The sequence below is a fragment of the Neopelma chrysocephalum genome, unplaced genomic scaffold (assembly GCF_003984885.1).
Source record: "Neopelma chrysocephalum unplaced genomic scaffold, ASM398488v2 Primary Assembly neopelma1_63, whole genome shotgun sequence".
In the NCBI taxonomy this organism is placed as follows: domain Eukaryota; kingdom Metazoa; phylum Chordata; class Aves; order Passeriformes; family Pipridae; genus Neopelma; species Neopelma chrysocephalum.
Genome location: NW_020897720.1, coordinates 15,735,570 through 15,756,842, shown reverse-complemented (window position 1 = coordinate 15,756,842; position 21,273 = coordinate 15,735,570). Strand labels below are relative to the sequence as shown.

The following is a 21,273-nucleotide window of genomic DNA, read 5'->3' as shown; positions in this document are numbered from 1 at the left end:
TGGGTGAAAATATGAAAAACTTCTGTGGCTGCAGTATAGTATAGTATAGTATAGTATTCCATTCTGACATGGAAGTTGAGTATGGGATTGTCCTGCCCCTTCCATCCTTCATGGCTGGGATATTGTGATAAACATGAAAAGTAGTCATCCAAATACAGTTCTCAATTACCCTGAATGGAAATCTTTTGGCTGAAAAACAGAACCTTTCCTGAGATCTGCCAATGGAGATGGCAAATCCTGAAACAGAGAAAACTCCTGTGTGTGAGGGCACACTGAGCTGTGAGGAAAACTGTGTGAAGGCACACACAGCTCTAAGGAACACTCCTGGGGGTGAGGGCACACACAGCTCTAAGGAAAACTCCCTTAAATTTCTGTTTTTTCTTTTAACAAACAGCAACATTCCATACAATGTTAAGCACTTGTGAGCTGTTTATTCCTCGTGCAACTATTTGCAGGAAAGAATGGTGATTCTTATGGGTAATGTGCTTTTCCATCTTTTAGGGCATGAAATGCCTGAATTAATTTCTTGTTGACATGGAAATGTTGTAGTTCCATGGGGTGTTCTTACTTTGGGCTTGTTTGGTTTGGTGGGGGTTTTTTAAACCTTATTTTATTTTATTTACGTACCAGACCTGTGAATCCTTTTGGTGCATACTTAATTGTATATCCATTTTATTTAATCACGTGCTCAGTGAACTGCTGACACCTGAATTTGTTCAGCTTCAGTGGCAGCAGTTGTGCACTTACAAACAATTTCTTGCTTCAGAATTTTGCTTGGTCATGGCCTTAGGTTGAATTGTGAGCAAAATATTGTCCCAGGTATGCAGCAGAGTAGGAGAGAAGGTGGCAGAAAAGACAATATCTGTCATTAAAATGTTGGATTTCCTCCGTGTTTTACTAGCACCAAAGAAAATTTCCTCCTGCACACATGGGAAAGGTAAAAGACATGCCCAGAAGGTGACATCAACCATTCCCTTTTTTCTTTCAAGTGCAAGGAAGGAGGTGAGTGGGAAGTGGTACAGGTTGAGAGAAGGGAGTCTGGTTCTTCACTTTATATGAACTCAAGGTTCTTATGCTGGAAAAGAACAAGGAGTCTGAGATATTTGATAAGGGACCTTACAGCATAAGATAAAATCCAATTAAAACATAGCTGACAGGTCATGCCTGGAACAGATTGAATCTTTCTCTATCCCAGACCATTTAACCATAGAGGGTGAATTTATTTGGCTGAGATATCTCAGTTCTTCAGCTTTCACTACCCACTTTAGCATGGACACTAATTCTTTTCAACTGAATTCTGACACAGCTGATCTTTAATGCAGAGTCATCAGATACTCTGCTTAGGGCTTTCTTCTGCAGGAGAGGGGCCTACAGAGCAAGGGAACTGAGGATTTTCTCTAAACCATGTATGAGAGCAGTGGCCTGTGTGCAAACATATGAGTGAGGTGAAATTTGGAATAAATTCTTCACAGTGGGGACTCTTCATTCCATAGTGTAAAGGTAAAAAAAAAGAGAATCCTATCTGCACTTGCCATAAATTATACAGTATTGAATATTTATAACACTTTGACTTAAATGTTCTCTAATTTACCCATCAAATATCTCTCCCTGGAGATTGTTTATTCACAGGGTAGACCACTCTGGTCTATATGAGGTGCTGTACAGGAAGGTAGTAAGATAGATAATCATTCCTGAAAAGCTTACAGTACAGAAAAAGTGGGAATAAAGGTTTACTAAAAAAAAAAATTATTCTGTCTTTATGAAAAAGTTAATTTTAAAATGCTTCTTATTCCAAATAATATATGTCAAAAATTTCAAAAAATGACAGTGGTGTGAGAATAGCCAGATATCTGTTGATCAGTTCAATCCACTGAACATGCCTAAAAACCTGCAAAGCTCTTCCAAAAAAAGATTATTTTATTTTTAAAATGCTCTTCTCCTGTGTAACTTTATTCACAAGAACAAGCCAAGACATTCTCTTTATAGAATAACAGGTTATGTGTATGCTGCTCTTAAAAGAGTGGATTAGGAGTGGGTAGAAACACCATGTACTCCCTGATATATCCAGTGACTGTGTGTGAGTGCCTTTGGATCCCTGCAGACAGATGGCCTGGCTGTGCTGCTGGGGCTGTGCTTTCATAACAGCCCTGTGAGCTGGAACAGCTCAGTGCCAGTCCCAGCCAGCACTGCTGGGCTCCCACATCTGTGCCAGTGCCAGTCCCAGCCAGCACTGCTGGGCTCCGACATCTGTACCAGTCCCAGCCAGCACTGCTGGGCTCCCACATCTGTGCCAGTCCCAGCCAGCACTGCTGGGCTCAGCACTGCTGGGCTCCCACACCGTCCCCTGGGTGCCAGAACAGCCGCTCCCGGTGAGCAAATGGGCAGGAAGGGGCTGCCCTGCCCCTGAACCTGCTCACCGAGCAAACCTGGAGGAGCCTCCAATGGTGGTGTCTGCAACCAACTGGAGCAGGCACAGAGGACTTTGCACCAAATCGATGTTGAAATTAATATAAACTTTATATTCTGGTAAGCTCTTCATTTTATCTTTCTCTCTTTGTCTCTGATTTCATACTTAGTTCCTTAAGCAAAGGATTTCACATGAGTAGGCTGCACACGCATTCCTTTCCACAGGAGGTGAGGAGGAGTTTTACACTAAATACTTTTCTGTGAATTCTTTAGTTCTCAAAACATGTGAACACCTGCCTCTGTGTTTCTTGGTCACACACTTTATTAAGAGACTGATGAATTCTTTCTGCTGTTTAACTGACTGACAAACAAGAGCCAAAGTTGAATGGGTCTTCAGTTATTTCTGAGATTTTTTGTAGGTAGTGACCCCTTATGCTGCAGTAATTCATGTACCAAATTATAGCTGAAGTCAATAATTCTTTCTTCAAATGTACTTATTCCTAATTTTGGAAGATGATTTTTAGCTTCTGCATTTTACTCTTTAAAACCCAAATCCCATAGAAATACCAGTTTGTCCTAGGAATGTAAATCGGCTTTACCTTCTACTTAATAATCAAATCACCTGAAACTACAAAGTAGGTGCTGATGTAAAAAGATCAGATATTCCTAAGTAATTCAGCAGGGCTATCAGTTACTCTAAATCTATGTCTACAAGTAGGAAAGCACCCGTGTTTATTTGTTTGTTAGATTGCCATTCATTAGTAGAGTTTTCTGGTAAATCTGATTCAACAAAGGAAACAATGGCTTAACCAGCTGGCTTATGCAAAACAACTCTCATAAATACAAAGAATACATTCCCCTGCATAAATCCATCACCTTTTCTGTTTGTGTCCCACAAGCATATATGACCCAATACTTTAAATTACCCTAATCTTCAGGACATTAAAAACAGACTTGTCTCAAGAAGACAAGTCTCTGCAAAAGGGGAGCAATCTCAGATCACTCACAAACTGCAGCTGCTACAGCTGCAAGTATTCCAAGACTATTAAATGTTTTAAAATATAAATTTCAGTCACATTGGAAGTTTTCAGTTTGTCCATTGGTTCCCTACGTTGAGACCGAAGCAGGCAGGAAAGAGGATGTGTTTTGCTGAACCAATTACCACAATATAAAGAGTGGATATCAATGGTTTCTACCAATCAATAATCCAAGGAATTCCTTCTCTTTTAATGTATCATTTAGAGTAATAAGTAGATGTTGTAATTTCACAAGATTATCACAGGCCAAAAAAGCAGAAGTCATTGACTGAACTTTTCTAATTGTTCTTTATGATATATATAGTCCTGTATATATGTGCTGAGGAGGCAGAGCACCATCTCCCTGTATTACCCTTCTCTTGTAGGTCTAAGAAGAATGACTGCTCAAGAACTGTGCTGCCCAAGCTATTCTTTCTCATTTAGATATCATGACATCAGTTGCAATTATAAATTTGACTTTAGTTTTATAAATGCTATTTTCCAAGCAATCAAGAAAATGGTATCTCTTCATAAAGTTCACTTAAAAAAATAAACTACCTTTTAACAGTTACTTTCTCTGTTATTCCATTCCTTAACATTGTTTTGACTAGTTAGAAACTTGTAATAACCTGGTGTTTAAGGTGTTTAAAGTCTATAGTTTTAGTTCAAATCAAACTACTGATAATTTTGTAGTAAGAAATGGAACTTGTTTCCTTTCCTGTAATAATTTTTGCTCTCTGTTTTTCTTTTAATTTTTTTTAGGTGAATGTATTTAGCTAAATGTAGCCAGCTACAAGGTTGAACTGTTTGCATTTCTTCATTTACATTAATGAGGATGTTTCCAGCTTTCACACTCATACAAGATTCCAGCAGTAACTTGTGGCTGCAGACCACCCCTTCCCTGTCAGTAGCAACCTACTGGTGCAGAACTCATTTATATGCAAAATTTTAAGTACCTTATCCATATTTTGACACAACTTTTAGTATCTCTCAAGACCAGGGCTCACAACATTTTCATTCAGTTTTCTGAACTTCTCCATCCCCTGCAGTTATCTAGCAATTTGATTTTAATATTCATTCCATAAAGAAGTGACACTAATTCTCTCATTAATCTTCTCTTTCAGCAGCCAAGATCTAGGAAAGTCACTTCCCATTGATCAGTAGCTTTCAATATAAAAATACAGGTTAGACTGCACAGATGTCACACTGTAGGCTTAAGTGTTAATTGGTTTTAAGATGATGATCTTTCTTAGCAAATTGGATCAGTGGTGTGCCAGCAAGGACCTGAGCAATCAGTCTCAGAAGAATATGGATCCAAGCCCTAATGCATTTCATGATATATTATGTAGTAAATAGAAAGTCTGTTAAAACACATTATTAAAGATACCAAAGCTGCTCATTTCAAGGCACTTCAGTGCAGCCCCAGCCAGCAGGAATGGTGGCACACAAAAGCTGAGCATTTTCAGATCAAGGGCTTTAGGAAAGCCCAGCCTTAAAAGGGGTAAATAAGTTATTGCATAGATCTTTCATCCTCCAAATTAAAAAGACAAGAGAAAGCGAGTGCTGTAGAAATATAGGCCATCACTTACCATGTCATGGTCTGAGACAGGCCCAAAGCTGGTGACGAAGATGTCGGTCTTCACCTCGGTCACACGCTCTGATGGAGCAGGAAATGAGGACAGTGAGTGTCTGTCAACAGCCTTCATTAGATCCAACCACCACCAATTCTCACAACAAATAGAACAATTATTGGCTTTGATTAGCCAGTCTAAAATTGGTCTACAATATGATCCTGATAATTTACTGCTTCTAGACGTAATTTCACAGTCAATATTGTCAGCAACAATTTTTTTATTACAGTGTTTCCACAGAACTTTTTGAGAAACAGCTTGTGATGCCACAGTACAGAAGCCACAGTTCCATTGTTGTGGAAATTTTTTCACTCTTTGACTGATAAATCTTTTTGTCTGACAATATAAACAGTGCTGAATATTGTACACAGTACTCCAGAGTCTCATGGGGTACTCATTGGTTTCTGGGCAAGCTAAAGCAAGGTCTCTAATAATTAACCTGGGGCTTATGAGTTATGTATTTTGTATTGAGACACAGGAACATAGAAGGAAAAAAGAGAATACATTATGGTGTACAAAAACATAAAGATACTTTATTGATATGAGTTAGAAATGGCTGCATTACCCTTTACTGCAATAAACAAATAGGAGCTAAAACTTTTCCAAGGAAACATCAGATAAAATTCTCTACTGAAATCATCTCTGTAAACATTTTCTGGAAGTGAGCCCTCTACTCATAAATTTGCTCTATAGGCCTCAATGAGAGATTAGTGTAAATAATAATTCAGAACTCTATAAGGTACAGAACACAGATTATATGTACATGCTGTATCACAAAGCTGGACTTCTCTGTGATGTGGTTGTAAATTTGCTCTATGGCACAATGCCCTTGACCAATTCAGAGGAAACCAGGGATTTTAGTGGTCACAAATGCTGAGTCTGAGACACCTAAAATGTGCTGATCTCCAGAAAGAGCCAAACATCTGCCCTGTGCAGATCAACTGGGAAAAGCCACTCTGAGGAACAGCCGGGCTTGAGCTCCCCCTTCCTGCCACAGGATCGGGCCCCTCATACTGGTGTGTGCTGGGCACAGAACAAAGCATTCCCAGGGTGGCACAGAGCAAATCCCCCTGGTGATTGAAATGGAGCTGCAGGGAGTGACACAGGAGGCACCAATACAACCCTGTGGAGTGAGCTCATCCCACCGGGATGGGAGCCTGGAGACATTTCCCGTGGGGCTGGACAAGCCAGCGTGGGGATTTGGGGAGAAATTTCCAATGTGGAAGGAGGGATACAATTTCTGAAATAACTGTCACTTTTTTGAGACAGTAAAATACTCGATTTGATTCTACTGTCAGTCTAGGAATACAGCAAATTACATGTATTCAGGTAATAAGTTAATGCAAAAATTAGGTGGTATCGAAAGTAATCTTCAGGACTCATTAAAATAGTTAGAGGATGAAATTTACAATGTATTATTCATAATCACAGAAAGTAAAATGCTATGATGTGGCTGAATTGCCTAATATTATTTTCATTCTTTAGCTGTGTGACCAAGACATGTAAAAAGTACAGTGATCACAGGCAAAAGCACTGGAGAGGTGAAATCTCCTCCTTAGGTGTCCAGTTAAATAATGTGTGACCTTATTATTGTTTACAAGCTTTTCAACTGACTTAAAGAAATTTCAGTATTTTCTTGACATCTAATTAGCTCTGGACTTTAAGAAGTTTGTGGTGAGAATTCAGCCTTCTATAACTGAAAGAAGCATATTGTTGGTCTGAAATCACTTGGCTTGGAGGGAATGTATTCTGGCCTTCAGCCCATCACTATCACAAAAGTTCAAGAAGCTGTGGCCAGGTATGAAACAACTGGCAGAAAAGAGTGGAGATTTCACAAGGTCCAGTGAAACATTGCTGAATGGACTCCAGCTACTGAACTGCCTTTTCTTAAGACTGAGAAACTAATACCATCCTGAAATCTATAAGCCTTTTACATTTTGAAAAGTGAACCTCAAATGACTCTTTTAAAGATCTTTCACCCTGACTCCCCATCCCTCCTTCTCCTTTCCACTGAGGCACTTCCACTGGCATCATTAGAAGATTCTAAAAGCTCTTCAGGCTCACAATGATGATCCTTTTAAGAGTCCCAGCTCTGAGCAAGACTCTGTTCAATATAATTCAGTTCTCTGGTTTCCCTTGCACGGACACAGAACACACTCTTTGAATCAGCATCACATCATGATGTGGTATCCTGAGTTCTGGCTTTGGGAGAAGTGTGGTCATAGTAGCTGATGTTGAGGCTTAAGGAAATCACTTGAAGACCACAAAATGGAAATTAAAGAATTTGTCACTAAGGAGGAAGATTTCCAAAGGATTGGAAAAATAAGTGATGCTTTTTGTTTCTGTGTAACATTGAAAATAATTTAAGTGACATGTAAATAATAAGTAGTAATAGAAAATTTAGATTGTGAACTCAAACAAGATTGTGTTATCTTCACACTGATTTCACTTTGCAGTGCACCTAATCCCAGGTCTCTTCAAATGCAGATAAAATCAATGTACACACCATCAATTATTTTTTTTCTTTGACAGGTAGCTCATTTTCAAGAGCAATGAAAAAGAGTGTATGAACACACAGAGAAAGATTAGCCCCTCCAAAGCCATATGGAAGTTTTGAAATCTTTGTTTACTGTTTTACTAATTAGATGATTCAACTGTGCTTTGTTAAGAGCTTCAGAAGTTGTGAGTCACTCCTGCACAGGACATGTGTTTACTCATACAGTTGGGATATATATTTAGAATCAAGGTTACCTATGATCAATTTTCAGCTTGATTACCATGGGAAAGTTTAAATTGTGTTTCAAATGCTCAGAATGCTGAGCTGTATTCAAAGGTCTAAGTCACTGAACAGAACAAGCTCAGGCCAGGAGCTGATTGGACTGCTGAGGATAAATCCATCAGTTCTAAAGGCATGTTAACCATGAATCCTGACTCTGACATCTGCTTCATGAACGAGGACTAAGTGATGTAAGGATATCTGTAGAACATGGAACAATTCCAGGAAACAAACCCCAGGAAATGATTAATGACTTACTGGTTTTACTGTACAGAACCGCAGGGTCCAGGTAGTTACTGATCAGCAAAATAGCACCCGAGTACCCCCCCAGCCACTGTGGAACAGCCTCAGGCACCTGATCCACACCCAGCCCTGACAGCACCAGCAGCACCAACTCCTGTAATCTCACTGTTTACAAATACTGTGGGAATGATGCCAGACTAACGTCAACTCTCAAAATTAGTAACAAGAAATATTTTGATTTAAACTCCCAGGGATCTCATTATTGCTAGAATGGTGATCTGATTACAAATTGAGAACAAAATAAGAAATACAGATTTATTTAAACAGCAGGATTTAAGTCTGTTTATCATAAGAGACTATACATTGACTGTTTCCCTTTATGACCCTCTAGTATTTGAGCACAAGGCTTATTTGAATTGCATATTTTGGTGGTTTACAGCAGTTCCACCGTTTTGGTAATGCACTTGTTCTCCTGCACACCTCCTGTAAGTGTGGGCTATAATTGTCTGTATGGAGGAGGCTTTTCCTGTAGTTTTGATTGAAAGGAATTCAGATACCTGGATAGTGTATGCTGTTATTGCTAAAGAAAGTCATGTAGACTAATCATCCCAGCTGCATCCTGGGAAGTATTTTTATCAAAGAACCACAACAAACACACTCATAAGAATTTTGTGCTGCTGCTTTTGTAGAGTAGGGACCGAAAGGGAGAAGGGTGAGCTGTGCTGTGACTGCCCAGCTGTGGAGTCTATGCTGCTGGAAGGGGTTTCCTGGGAGCTGTGCAGTGTCTCCACACCCCAATTAACAGCTCAGTGCTCATATCCTCCCTGCCTCCCTACCATTGTATTAAATCAATTTTCCTAGGGTTTTTACAATTGTCTTTACATCAATGTGGTGCCTAAGAGTGGAAAAAAAGACCAAAATCAGCCCTTTCAGTTTTTACAGAGCTAAGTGTAGCATCTAGCCCTTCTTTACTTACAGAATGATGTGTAGGGGTGAGGTATAGGACTGGCTTTTCATTTAGAGTAGAATCATTTAGGTTTAACTTCTTTATTACACATACAGACCAAAACCATATTTTCCCTAAACTTCATGTAACCTCAGGTACGTTAAAATCCAACAATTTCCATTGGGATCTCAATAACTAAGAGGTAAGTTTATTGTGTTTATAGATAACGTTCTCATAAAACTGATTTTTAAAACATAATTAACATAATACTGTGAGGTTTCTTTTCCCATCCCTTCCCCTCTGTGGAAGCAATGGATTGCCTGAGATTGACTGACGTTGCACTCAAGGACAGTCACACTCAATTCTGATGAACATCACACAGGAGAGCTCAACAAATACATTCTACTGACAGCAAAAAATGAGTGTAATTCTGTTCACTACTGAAGCAATGTTTATAATCTACTTGAAATGATTTATTGTTGGGCATTTGACCCAACAAAAGCATTTAATTGGGGAAGATTCTGGTCTGTCAGATCGAACGCACTGTTGTTCTTCTCAGTTCTCCATTAACCTTTCTACTACAAAATCCCTCTCAAAGGGATAAACCACATTTACCATTATTCTAATTTAAAAGGCCACAGACCATGTGATATCCTTTAGTTTTAGGGAGGGGAGGTGTGCCATGCAAAGGTGCTGGTCTTAGAAAATCTGGAGTTGCTCCTGATTTTGTGCTGATGAATCCCATCATCAAACACAACCTGCCCTGTGCAAGTCTTCCCTCTCTCCACTGTGGCACCTCAGACCTGCCCTGGTGGCATCCCAGGGACCATCCCTTTGTCCCACATGGAGACAGCCCAGAACAAAAGGGAATGGCCTATCCATTTATCTGAGAAACTGATTTTTCCCACCATTTTTCACTGCTTTTCAATTCTTTTAACTCCCACTCTAGACACAGTACATTACTGGTAGAGGCCACCAAACACTGAGGTGAATTTTCCTCCTTATTTCACTCCCTCCTGGCACTATTTGATCCTTTATTTTCTTCAGGACTGTGTATTTGAATAGAGATCAGCATCTTTATGATTTAGCCTATTTTTGATCACCTCTAGTTCTAGGGCCCAGATAGTTCCCACAGAAATCATGCTGTTACCTCAATGACTGCACTGTTTATTTTTTCCCTTAATGTCTAACATGATTTCCTCTTTTTCAGCTTCAATATGTTACTCTGTGCAATTCCTCCTCCTTGCTTTTTGTAAATGATTATCCTCTCATAGAGTTAATAGGTGTCCTCTAGTATGATTCACAACATTTTTGCATTCATTTTGAGAGTTCCATTTTCCATGCATAAATAACTAAATGTAACTATTTGTCCATGTTTATGGATGAGTACAACAGATGCTACTTCCTAGCAATGTCTGACTAAGTGACTATACCCACATATGAAGGCGGCAAACAACTAAATAGCATAATTTATATCAATAATTATTGATAAAAGGTGCAAATGTGCCAATGCATAACGTGGTGCTGCATTCTTCTTTTAACAAGAATCAGATTAATTTTAGCAACAACGCCATTTTTTGAGTAACAAGCATATTCAATAACTATAATTTTTCCCTGTGGGTCACCGACTCCATTTTTTAATATTCTGGTTAATGAGAAATAATTCTTTCTTTGTTTAACGGCAAAATGCTCCAAGCTACTCATTTAATTTCAGATATGGCCTTATTGGGTTATCTGATGAATAATAATTTTCATTCTCATACTCTTCATGGAGCATATGCAATTTTTAGTTTTCCTTTTGAAGTAATACCTCAAAAGAAGATTTTAGAAAAGGAAAGGGAGGAGTTAATGTTGATCTAGCACTGATTCCATAGATGCTGAAAGAGTGTCCCAAAATTCAGCACCTCTGAATTTTTCATTATCTTAATGCTCTACCTTTTAGCCTGGCTTTTCCATGAATTTATAGTACAGCTCCTACAATGAATCTTTGTAATGAGATCTCTCCAGAAGTTGTTCTTGCTTCAAGATGGTGCCTCATCTGCCTCACCAGAGTATTTCCACCAAGCAGTGAAACTGTTCACCACACTGACAGAAGTTTGCAAACTTGGGAGAGAAAAAAAACATCATGGTGTTTATTTCAAAAAGAAGGAAATTACTCCTCTAAGTGAGTAAAGTCAAGATCAAACCCCTTTCACAATTCATTCCAATTTTTCATTGAAAAAGATGCCTTTTAGTCACTGGAGTCTTCATGCATACACATAATTACAGGGAAGGAGAAACAAACTCAGTGAAGAAACTCTGTCATCTCCCTTTTATTCCATAGGTGAGAAGGAGAGAAACTGGTTCTCTTTTGTTCCTTTGTTCATGCCCACAGTTCTGTTTCTGTAGGTGAACAGATTTGAAACTCTGCCCTACAGAAAGAGAGGCCATACAGGGATAACCAGAGTCTTCTGCAAGATGCCCCTTTCTGAAGGGGAAAGTAACTGTACCACACATGGTTTTACCTCATCTACTGTTTCTCAGAAGGGATGGACAGAACACAAAAATTAGTTTTAGAAAATTGGAAGAGTGCTACAGTGCACTCAATGATACACTGATTTCATTGTGCCTAACTGCTTAAAATGTATCAACATAACATATATATATGAGGGTCTCTAGTCTCTTAAATTCTCCTATAGGTACATCATAGCTAGTATGGAATGAATGAGTTTTTGACCTAATTCTTCATATCTAAAAATGGTGTTATGCTGGTAAATTTCTTTACTCTCTCTTCAGAGAAGATTAAATTTGTGTTCTGATCAAAATACTCAATAAGAAACCATCACTGATATTGGAAAGAAAAATGAAACTACTGCTTTTCCATATACATTTTAAAATTTCCAGCAACAGGTCATGCTATAATCAAAGGCTCATTGAACTTCCAAGTCCAAGCCCCATGCTACATTTGACACATTGATTTAGATTTTTCACTGCATATTTTTATGTATGGAACATTTCAGAATACATTTCCCCATTATACCAAATGTCTAAATCAACTGTCAAAACTAAGTCATCCTGAGGTGCTTTGCTCATATTTAGATTTAGATACCTCAGCAAGAAGAGTTTGAAGACATGAATTTCCAAATTCCTGAGCAAACCCTTTGTTATAAGTTGGTACCAGGACTGAAAATATCTGTCTAGATGTTTGTCCCTGGTTTTTGAAATCTATAATTTATATCTTTTGAATAACACATTATTCAACAGTCAAAAGAGTAAATCTGCTTCTAATTTACCACCCCCAATTTCATCAGATGTGGAATGTTTTTAAAAGCCGCGGTACTCTTAGTTCTGATGTCCAGAGCTGACAAACAACAGACAAACTTGCTGACCCATGACTGGAACTCAAGTGCACTGTGCAGCAGGAAAACTGTGATATTCCAGGTTCTTGGTTACAGGCAGGAACAGACAACACAATTCAAAAAAGGAGAAATGCAAAGATTATTTAAACTGCTCTAGCCCTTAGTTAGAGAAACTACTCTCCTTTCTTTGCTCCATCTTTTCTTCCTTCCCTTCACCCCATATTTCCCATACTCCACTCGGTTTTGCTTTTTACAGTCATGGAAATGGCTCTTTAACTTTGTGAAGACACTCATTTCCTTCTATGGAAACAGTTACTTTAAACAATCTTATTGTCAGGAGTCAATTTTAACTGGACCAGGTGATCCTTTCCTGGCTGCACCTTTGAAGTCTGGATTCAGAAACAGGTATAAACACACAGCCACAAGAGCTGGCACTGATGTGCTCAGTTCTCTAAATTCAATCCATAGAGTGAGAGAAAATTCTTTCCCTGCATCTCCCATTGTTTGCTCTTCAGGTATCTGTTTAACAAATCATAACAGCTACAAAACTCATATAAGAAGTCATCATGTGCTCAGATTTTTCTTGTAGACATGTACCAGACTCTACACAGTTTACAGAGTTTCATTCATTTATTGCTTCTCTGCTTTGTTTATTTACTGTAATAGAGTAGCTGACTGACCTGTACAGTTCCCTTAATCAAAGACTAAGGAGCATTTATCTCTACACTAGACCAAGGGTTTACAAACAAAGAGGCAAAAGTATCGGTAGATAAAAGTAAAAAGTGACCCTTGTTTTGTTGTATATTACCTGAAAATGCACACAAAGATTCAAAGATAAACCCATTATTCAATGTGTTAATTAATACCTTATAAACAGAATTTTATCTCTTTAGCCATTCCTCAAAGTCAGTGAAGTCAAACTGTTGAAGAGCTTGGCTCACAATTCAAGAACTGTCCCAAGATGGTGCCTCAAACCACAGAATAAGTTTACACTTGATTACCTTCCACTTCACCGACAGGGATGGTGTAAGAATTCCTAATGTAAAACCTTGTTATTATATTGCAGTTCCTCTGAAAGTGATTATAGGAAAACAGTTGGAACTACACTTTGTGGGGTGGGTTGCTCTGTTTTGTTTCACCTGAAGAGTCCAAAAGGAAAAAAAAATAAAAAGACATCTGAAATAGGTAAAAGCAACTTTCCATGGGAAGAAGACATTTGTGCTTGTGTGTTTAGAACCTCCATGTTTATAAGCAGTAAGCTTTTTAGACCCAGTTTTGGGATCGTGTCACAGTAGAACAGATCAAAGAATGAACATAGGGGTGCTGACAAAGACTTTGTAACATGGATTTTGTAAGGATGTAATTGCTATGTGGTTTTATGTGTTTTTATAGATTCAGCATCAAGAGCAGCAGAAGAAAGACATTTTTATCAAGCTGTGAAGAAAAAATGTTACAGAAATAAATCCCAAGTAGAAAAACACTCTAACAAACTTCTCTGAGACTTTTGTGACTAAGGTGGGTTGTTGTTTGCGTTTTTAAACCCAAATCTTCTTATGAAGATAGTCATAGATAGATGTGCTGTTTAGGCCTGATTCATAAACTTGTCATTTGTGAGGTCATAGGTCATATTTTATTATCTTTTTATTCTTCATGCATTTAAAGTTTTAATACCCATTCAGAGGTCTTCTTGAATTGTGAACCGTTTTCTTCTTCTTTTGGGTATAAGTATGAGAAAAGCAAGTATGTGAAGGACAGGGAAGGCACGGCTTTTGTGAAAAAAATTAATATTATATATCAGCATTATTTTATGTGTCTATATAAGCAGAATTAAGTATCTCATGGAAAAATACCATTGTTTTAAGTGATTTTTCTCCCCCATTAAGCTGCCAATTCTAACTCCACGCACCTCCCAGGCCCGGCCTCAGGCGGTTGTCGTACCCGTCCAGCAGCCGGTCCAGGATCCGGGTGAACACCGTGGTGTTGTCTTTGAGTTCATCCTGGGATGAGGTTTGGCCATAACTGAAACACAGAACAGTCAATACTGACCAACACTAATCCACCAATAGCCTTACAAAACAGTCATTCCAAAATCCAGTTAATCTTGCTTATGCTGGTTTATGGTCACATAACCTCCTCCATATAACAAGATTGTTGTGCTTTATAGGGTTCTTTCCTGTTTACATTTTGGTCTTAAAACGTACATTTTTTTAAATCATAGAAAATCAGCGACCCTCTATAAATGCTGAGCAAATAAAATGTCAGTTCCCTCATGTTTATCTCATTACTCATTGATGTTTATAATGTGCAAATTATATATGCTATAATGTGTGTGTATTCCTCATGAAAAGGCTTTTTTGTCAGCAAAAAATAGTGTGTTTAATTTGTAATAGTTATAAAGGATTTGCATGCAAAGAAAGATATAGTAATTTAGAACACTGACATTAAGTACTGAAAATAAATGCTGAAAAAACACAGAGATATCTTCTTCTTGAATGTAGAAATAGACTGAGTGTGCATTTTCATAGATCAAGATATTATTTTGCTTTATTTTATTTCTCATTTTCCTTTAGCCGTTAGATGTGGAGGAATATTTCCATCTTTTCCTTACAAATGCATAACAAAACTGTCTGTTGGTATGAAAATCTCTCATGTCTGTAAAGCTTCACTTGCAGATCTCTAATGTGTATCTCTAACTCAGGCAAAAGTCCTGAAATTTTACTTGAAGAAGGATAAAATTAAAGCTCTTTGAACTCAGCTACAAAAATCTTACTGCCATCAATACAAATCAGGATGAAATCCTTGGGCTTACTGGTTCCTGTCTGCTGTAGATGATATCAGAATCAACCTCCTCCTTACATCTGAAACCTTTCCCTAAATCCCTGTCCCAGATGACTCCCTTGAGCAGAGATCACACTTGTCCTAAGGCCTCACCCAGTGCCATTTTCTCATGGATTGCTGGGCACACTTCCATTACCAACATGCCTTGGCATCGGCACTAAAGCAAAGCTCTGCTTTTCCAAACATTGGTTTGCTGCTCCTGAACTGGAGAAACCAAGAAACCCTGCAGTGCCAGAGCCTTTTGTCAGGCCCAGGTGTGACAGAGGGATCCCTCCTTTGGCCCGTTATCCCTTGGGCACGAGGGCTCTGCCAGTCCCTCCTGCTCTGACCAGCCCAGCCCACCCAGGAAGAACAAACTGTTAATGAAATGATGTAGTTCTACTAAAATACCTGTGAAATGATTTCCTGTAAAAGCTGCAGCAGTCAGACATGGCTGGTGTATCCCACACACACATTCCACTTGCATCAAATACAGAGAGAAGGAGGAAGGATACCCTGAATATGGGGACTCTGGAAATGCTTCCAAGTTTATTTTGCTGTACACGTTTGAATATGTAATACTAAAAATTTAAATTAGTTTCAGGAGTGACATCCATGGAAGTTTTGGTTTATTTCCATAGGATGTGACTTTGTAAAGAACAATGTTCAGGGGGTTTTTAATGCATATAAATCACTATTTCTAATGAAGAAGACAAAATCTCTCACAGTTTTAAAAAATGCTATGAATTTCCTCTAGCCATATCATACAATTTCACTTCACAACAAAATAGGTAGATTTATGTTTATTGTTCGTACCTACAGTTGAATTCTAAGTCACAGACACAATTGGTTTTTTCGCTTCCTATATATTATCAAATAACAAGTTGTGCTGTCTCCAGAGCATTATCTTTGAAAGGATCTTTCCTCATCCCCCTGGAACATTGCAACACAGGACCTTTCACGGGATTAAATTCACGTTGACACTCATTGTCAGCAAACAAGCTGCTGTACATACATATCTCAAGGAGAGCAGAAGGTCATCAGGATTAAGGTGGAAAAAGGCTCTAAAAACACTTCAGCAATTGTAGTGGTAAAGAAATGAGTATGTTTGAGAGGTGGTGTGAGGAGGATGGCCTGGTGGCAGCACAGTGGGACAGACTCCCTGCTCCCATGCTGGGATCACATTTGTCATTTGTCCTTACCTGTTCTTCCCACCATTTTAGCAAAGGTAAAAAGCACGTTAGGGCTGGGTTTTACTGACATATGGTCACAACAGGAGGATTCGGAACATTTGTGCACATATGGAGTAGGCTTTAACTCCAGAGGGACTGTGATTTTTCATTCAAAACACACATATTATAATAGTTCTAAAGCTGGGGGAGGGGGTTATTGTAAGAGTGACATGGGAACATTGTCTTCCTGTATCACAGACACTTTATGTCATTCATCAATTGGTTTTTATCATAAAGCATTAACAGCACCCCAGAAACAAAGGCAAGGGAACTTACTATGACAAAATGGCTTTAAAACCACATCTATTTCATGTAAGGTGTGTAGATTTTAAGGAAAAAGTGACTGTATGCAATTGTATTTTCACATGAAACCCCGGTATAATAAAAAACTGTGCACTGACTCCATCTACAGGTCATTCCAATACTGACACACCACCGAATTTTTAAACACTGGTCCAATGCCTTTTAATTCTCACGTTAGGAATGCACACACGTCCATTACAGTATAATAAATATGTGTACACAGATGCATGGATGCATAGCTAGAGAATAAACATGTTTTCACAAAATTCTCCAGCTAGGTCAGAGGAAGTACTTTGTGAATACCTCAAATCTCGCCTTAATATACTATAAAAATAAAGTTATTGTTTCTGAAACATCAGATTTATTCAATACAACAACTCTTAAATGACCCACCCACTTTCATTATTTATTGTTTTTTAGAGGAAATGGTTGTGCAGATGAACCTTTGCCCACTACACTCCATCTGAAATCTTCAAGGTAGTCAGGGATCTCTGAGGGATCACCATTGACAATACAAAATTGACATCATTGACAGGACATTAATGGTTTTAAAATACAGAAATACATCTGAGAGTCTTCTTAAACACCTTCACTGACTTTTGAATTGCAGAGAGTACTTCAAGCATACTGCAAACTGCTTTATAGCCTTCAGTTAACCTACTAATTGTTTGATGAGGTGTTGTATGATTATAAATTGCTCTTAATACAAATGCTATTTTTAGATCATGATTTCAACAAATATCCCACAAACATTAAGTACAGCATGGTCTTTCCAACATAACTAGCATGGGCTTTGAGCTTTCAGATTCTTCTCCATCCAAGCAGTCTTCCTTCAGCAGGAAGGTCTACTTCAGATTTTCAATACAATTACTAAGTTAGGACACAGTCCTGACCAACAAAGAAGTTAAGTTTTGCTTCTGCTTGCAGTGACAATAAAGTTACTAAATGTGCTTAAATGAGATATAAAAACCCCTTAATTATACTTTTTGCCCTCTAAAGAAACTTGTATTTCTGAGTAGTAATTATATAAGAGTAGAAAAGGTTGCACAGGTGTTTAAGAGGTAGTTTAGTTTCAATTTGTTTCAGAAAGCTTTTTCTTTATTTTCTTCACCATATTGAAAAAAAAAAAGTTGTCATGCAAACAAACTGTAGTTTTCTTTCAGACTTCCCCTGGTTAGATTTATCTGGGATTTGAACAGAGATTAAGTTCCCCCAATACACTAAGTGGTAGTGCAGCCGTGAGTTTGTCTTATGCTGCTATATTAAATTAAAGGTTTCTAAATTATGTTGATGCATTAAAAAATATCTCCCCACCTTCTTTCAGTCAGTGCATTCAGAAGGAGGCTCCAGGCCCAGAGACAGTCACAAAGCACCAGGAATCTCTTCATGGTGGACTCTGAAACTAGAAGGAAAATAACCATCAACATCCCCTACATTAAAGCAGGTATGACAGAACAAAAATGTCTGATTTTGGAAACTTCTGCAGAATAATTTGGTGTCAGGCAGTGACCTCACAACAGTATAGCTCATGTCATTCAGAATAAGGGCCCACAGCCTTGGCTGTTCTCCTGTTTATCTTTTACTTTTAGACCCAGAGGCTTAGGGTGGGATTTATTTTGCAGTAAGGGTGGATTCTTTTTGCATTATTCTTGAGCGTTAACAAAAATTACGAGTTAAAGCTGCTGTCCCCAAATTCTGTGGCAATTCTTACTCAGTTTCCTCCTGTGTTGAAAATGTGACAAGGTGCCTCCATAACATTTCCAGATACCCAAGTGGAATTGTTTTTGTTTGAGCCCTTCCAAAGCTCTTGCAAAGTGTCAGAGTGGGGTGGGGTGAATGAGGAGAGCGGTGCTTTCCTCAGCCACAGCTTTGCTTTGATGTGATGGAATCAGCTTCCTTCTGAAGACACAATTCTCCTCTTCCCTGAAATCTCAGCATCAGAAAAGGACTAAAATGATCAGATTCTAACTCTATGATCTGCTCCTACATAGGCACACTAATATTTTTGTTGGGCTAAAGGGCACAATTCGTAATGAAAGCATGTGCTGGTAACCTACACACCATCTCCTAAATCTCTACCAGTCTCTGAATGCTGCTAGGAAATGTTTTTGCATTAGCAGCCCTCTCCTCCTCTCCAAATATCTCCTGTCCTCTCTCCAGACTTCAGCGAGTTACTCTCAGTTTACCTTTGAGTAAAAAGTAACACAACTTAAAAAGTTTCTTTTGCTTTCTAATAAACCATAAAATAAAAAGTTAGCTGGTATTTGTGGAATCGGTGTTCCAGATTCAACTGATTGCCCAAGAGATGTTGCAAGTCCCTTTACATATCAATATAATGTGTGCTGGAATCCAGTTGATTTTTAGGATTCATTACATTAAATAAGGGCAGGCAAATACAAAGCCTGTATTTTCCCCCAGTAGTGAATTGGAGGGTTTTTTATGTGCCTGAGGAAGTAAAGCACTGTACACAGAAATGTTTTTGTACCTTTAAATAAAGCTACCCCAATTCACTGCACACTCTGAGGGCCAATTTAAATCAATAAAATACCGTTACAAAGCGGTATGTAAGCAATGAGATATAATTAATGCGTTTATAGCGAAATGATGGGCAGATAAGCATTGAATGGGGCTGAGCTAATCTAACTGGATAGGAAGGAGCTGGATGTGGCAGGAAAGCGTGGATAAAGATCATCAGGGACGAGACTGCATCTTAACTTGCCCTGTAATCAGCCCCTTCACAAAGGGAAAGGCAACATCTGTGGCTTCAAAAATCGCCTTCTCCCGGTCCTGCCAACTTCTGCCTTTGCAAAAGGCTCCTCGGGATGAAGAACGGAAAGTGAATTATTCTGAACTATCTTGATCTGTTGAGCTCCACGCTCTCCCCCCTCCTCCCAACACCACCCCCAATAAAACCGTGCAGGCACTATAAATCCCGGAGAAGGAAAGTTTCTTGCATCTGGAAAAAGCAAATGTTAACAACGACTTTGAGAAGCGTTAAAGCCCAGCAGCTTCCCTGCCCCCCGGCCTCCCCCAGCCCGCAACGCCTGAGAGCCCAGCGCCGGTTCTCCCGTTCAAAATGGGAGCAAGAGCCACGCTGGGAGCGCTTCAGCAGCGCCCACTGGAAAGGAAAAAAAAAGGAGGGGGGGAAATGGGGAAAATTAAAGAAAAAACGGGGCTAAAAAGGGGGCATTTTGATGCATTTTTGACTCACGATGAGAGGTTTGCCTCTCTCTGAGCAGCAAATCGAGACTTGTTTTCCTCCCGGCATTTCAACTTTGCATCCCCCTGCCCCGAGCAGCCACCCCTCCCACCGCGCCCGCGGGAGGCAAAAACCCAAACCCCAAAACCTTCTGCGAGGGACCGGCGGAAATCAGTCCGCGCTAAAAAATAAATAAATAAGAGAAATGACAATGCCCATCGATCGCTGCGGATTTTCAAGCGGGAAGGAGAGGGAAAAAAATCCCCCCGAGCCGGCGGTACCTGCGGAGAGGGGAGAGGAGCCGCCTGCGCGCCTGGCCGCGGTGCCCGCGCCGGCGGCGGCCGGAGCGGTGCGGTGCGTGTCCGTGTGTCCCTGTGTCCGTGTGTGCCCGTGTGCGTGGCCGTGGGGGTGAGCCCCTCGCCGCCCTTACCGGAGCCCTGGGCGCGGGTCCCTGTGCCGCTGCCCGGCGCTGCCCCGCCGTGCCCGCCCGCCGGCGCGGAGGATGCGCGGCTCCGGCTCCGCCGCTCACTCCGCCTCGGCCATCGCCGCCGCTGCTCCGCTCTCCGGGCTGAGCACCCAAATTTCTCTGCCCAATATTCCGACCGCCGCTATACAACAAAAGCTTTCTCTTTACCAAGACAGTAGTAATACGTCCCAGGGTAAACCGGATGTGAAATAGGCTGTGACTTCATGCCAGAGAGATTTTATTTTAGAAAGGAAGGTGGTACCAAGCTCTCATCTAGAGACCAATCCGCCCATTTTTTATATGCAGCACAATTTAACTTCCAGTGCTCTCGCCCTAATCCCTTTCTCTCTGGCTGCAGACTCAAATCCTTCTACAATCTGCAGCATTATTATTATTGGGGGGGGAGGCTGCACGGCCGGGGGAGGCTGCGCTGAGCATCTTTAGACACTCGCAGTTTACAAAACAGTCTATTTTAAGGGTCGTACATTAAAAATATAACTGATCTGAGTTAGCGTTCGACCTTTGATGGAATATTTAGTCGCGGCATAAATATGAATGAAGGCTGGCTGGGGGTGTAGAGGATGCAGCACTACGCGCTGGTGCCTATAGCCTGTCGGTAGCCATGGGGACCCGGAGGCAGCCCGTGGCCATAGGCAGTGGGGGGCAGAGATGCTGTGCAGTTCTGATTAAACGCAGGGAACGCATTTTGGGCGAGGCGTGCGGGAGCGCAGCCCCAGGACGCGGTGGCTCTCCCGCACTTCCACACGCCCGTGGCCGGCAGGTGCCCGTTTGCCCCGGCTCGGCGAAGGGCTGCCCGTGCTCGGGGGCTGTCCGTGCTCGGGGGCTGCCCCCGCACCTCCCCTGTCCCCGCGGGGCCGGGACAGCCCAGCCCGGCCGGAG

The 21,273-nt window shown here is 40.2% G+C and overlaps 1 protein-coding gene and 1 long non-coding RNA gene across 4 annotated transcripts in view; one reads left to right on the top strand and one right to left on the bottom strand.

The window, feature by feature from the left end:
- GABRA1 (gamma-aminobutyric acid type A receptor alpha1 subunit) overlaps positions 1-20,487 on the bottom strand; it is a 39,594-nt gene extending 19,107 nt beyond the window's left edge. Inside the window, exons 1-4 of one of the 3 annotated variants that reach the window (XM_027682950.1) lie at positions 20,338-20,487; positions 18,023-18,110; positions 14,263-14,375; positions 5,012-5,079 (exon numbers count right to left, since the gene is read on the bottom strand). In XM_027682950.1, the coding sequence (XP_027538751.1) occupies positions 5,012-5,079; positions 14,263-14,375; positions 18,023-18,096 (255 nt within the window). In that variant the 5' untranslated portion in view covers positions 18,097-18,110; positions 20,338-20,487. Of the gene's footprint in view, positions 1-5,011; positions 5,080-14,262; positions 14,376-18,022; positions 18,111-19,427; positions 19,525-20,188; positions 20,307-20,337 lie in introns of those variants that run through there. The other 2 variants (XM_027682952.1, XM_027682951.1) reach the window with 2 other exon arrangements.
- Positions 1-21,273, top strand: part of LOC113967394 — a 134,605-nt gene that overhangs the window by 66,237 nt on the left and 47,095 nt on the right. Inside the window, exon 2 of the long non-coding RNA XR_003534156.1 lies at positions 18,033-18,152. This is a non-coding gene — a long non-coding RNA (uncharacterized LOC113967394). The remainder of the gene's footprint in view (positions 1-18,032; positions 18,153-21,273) is intronic.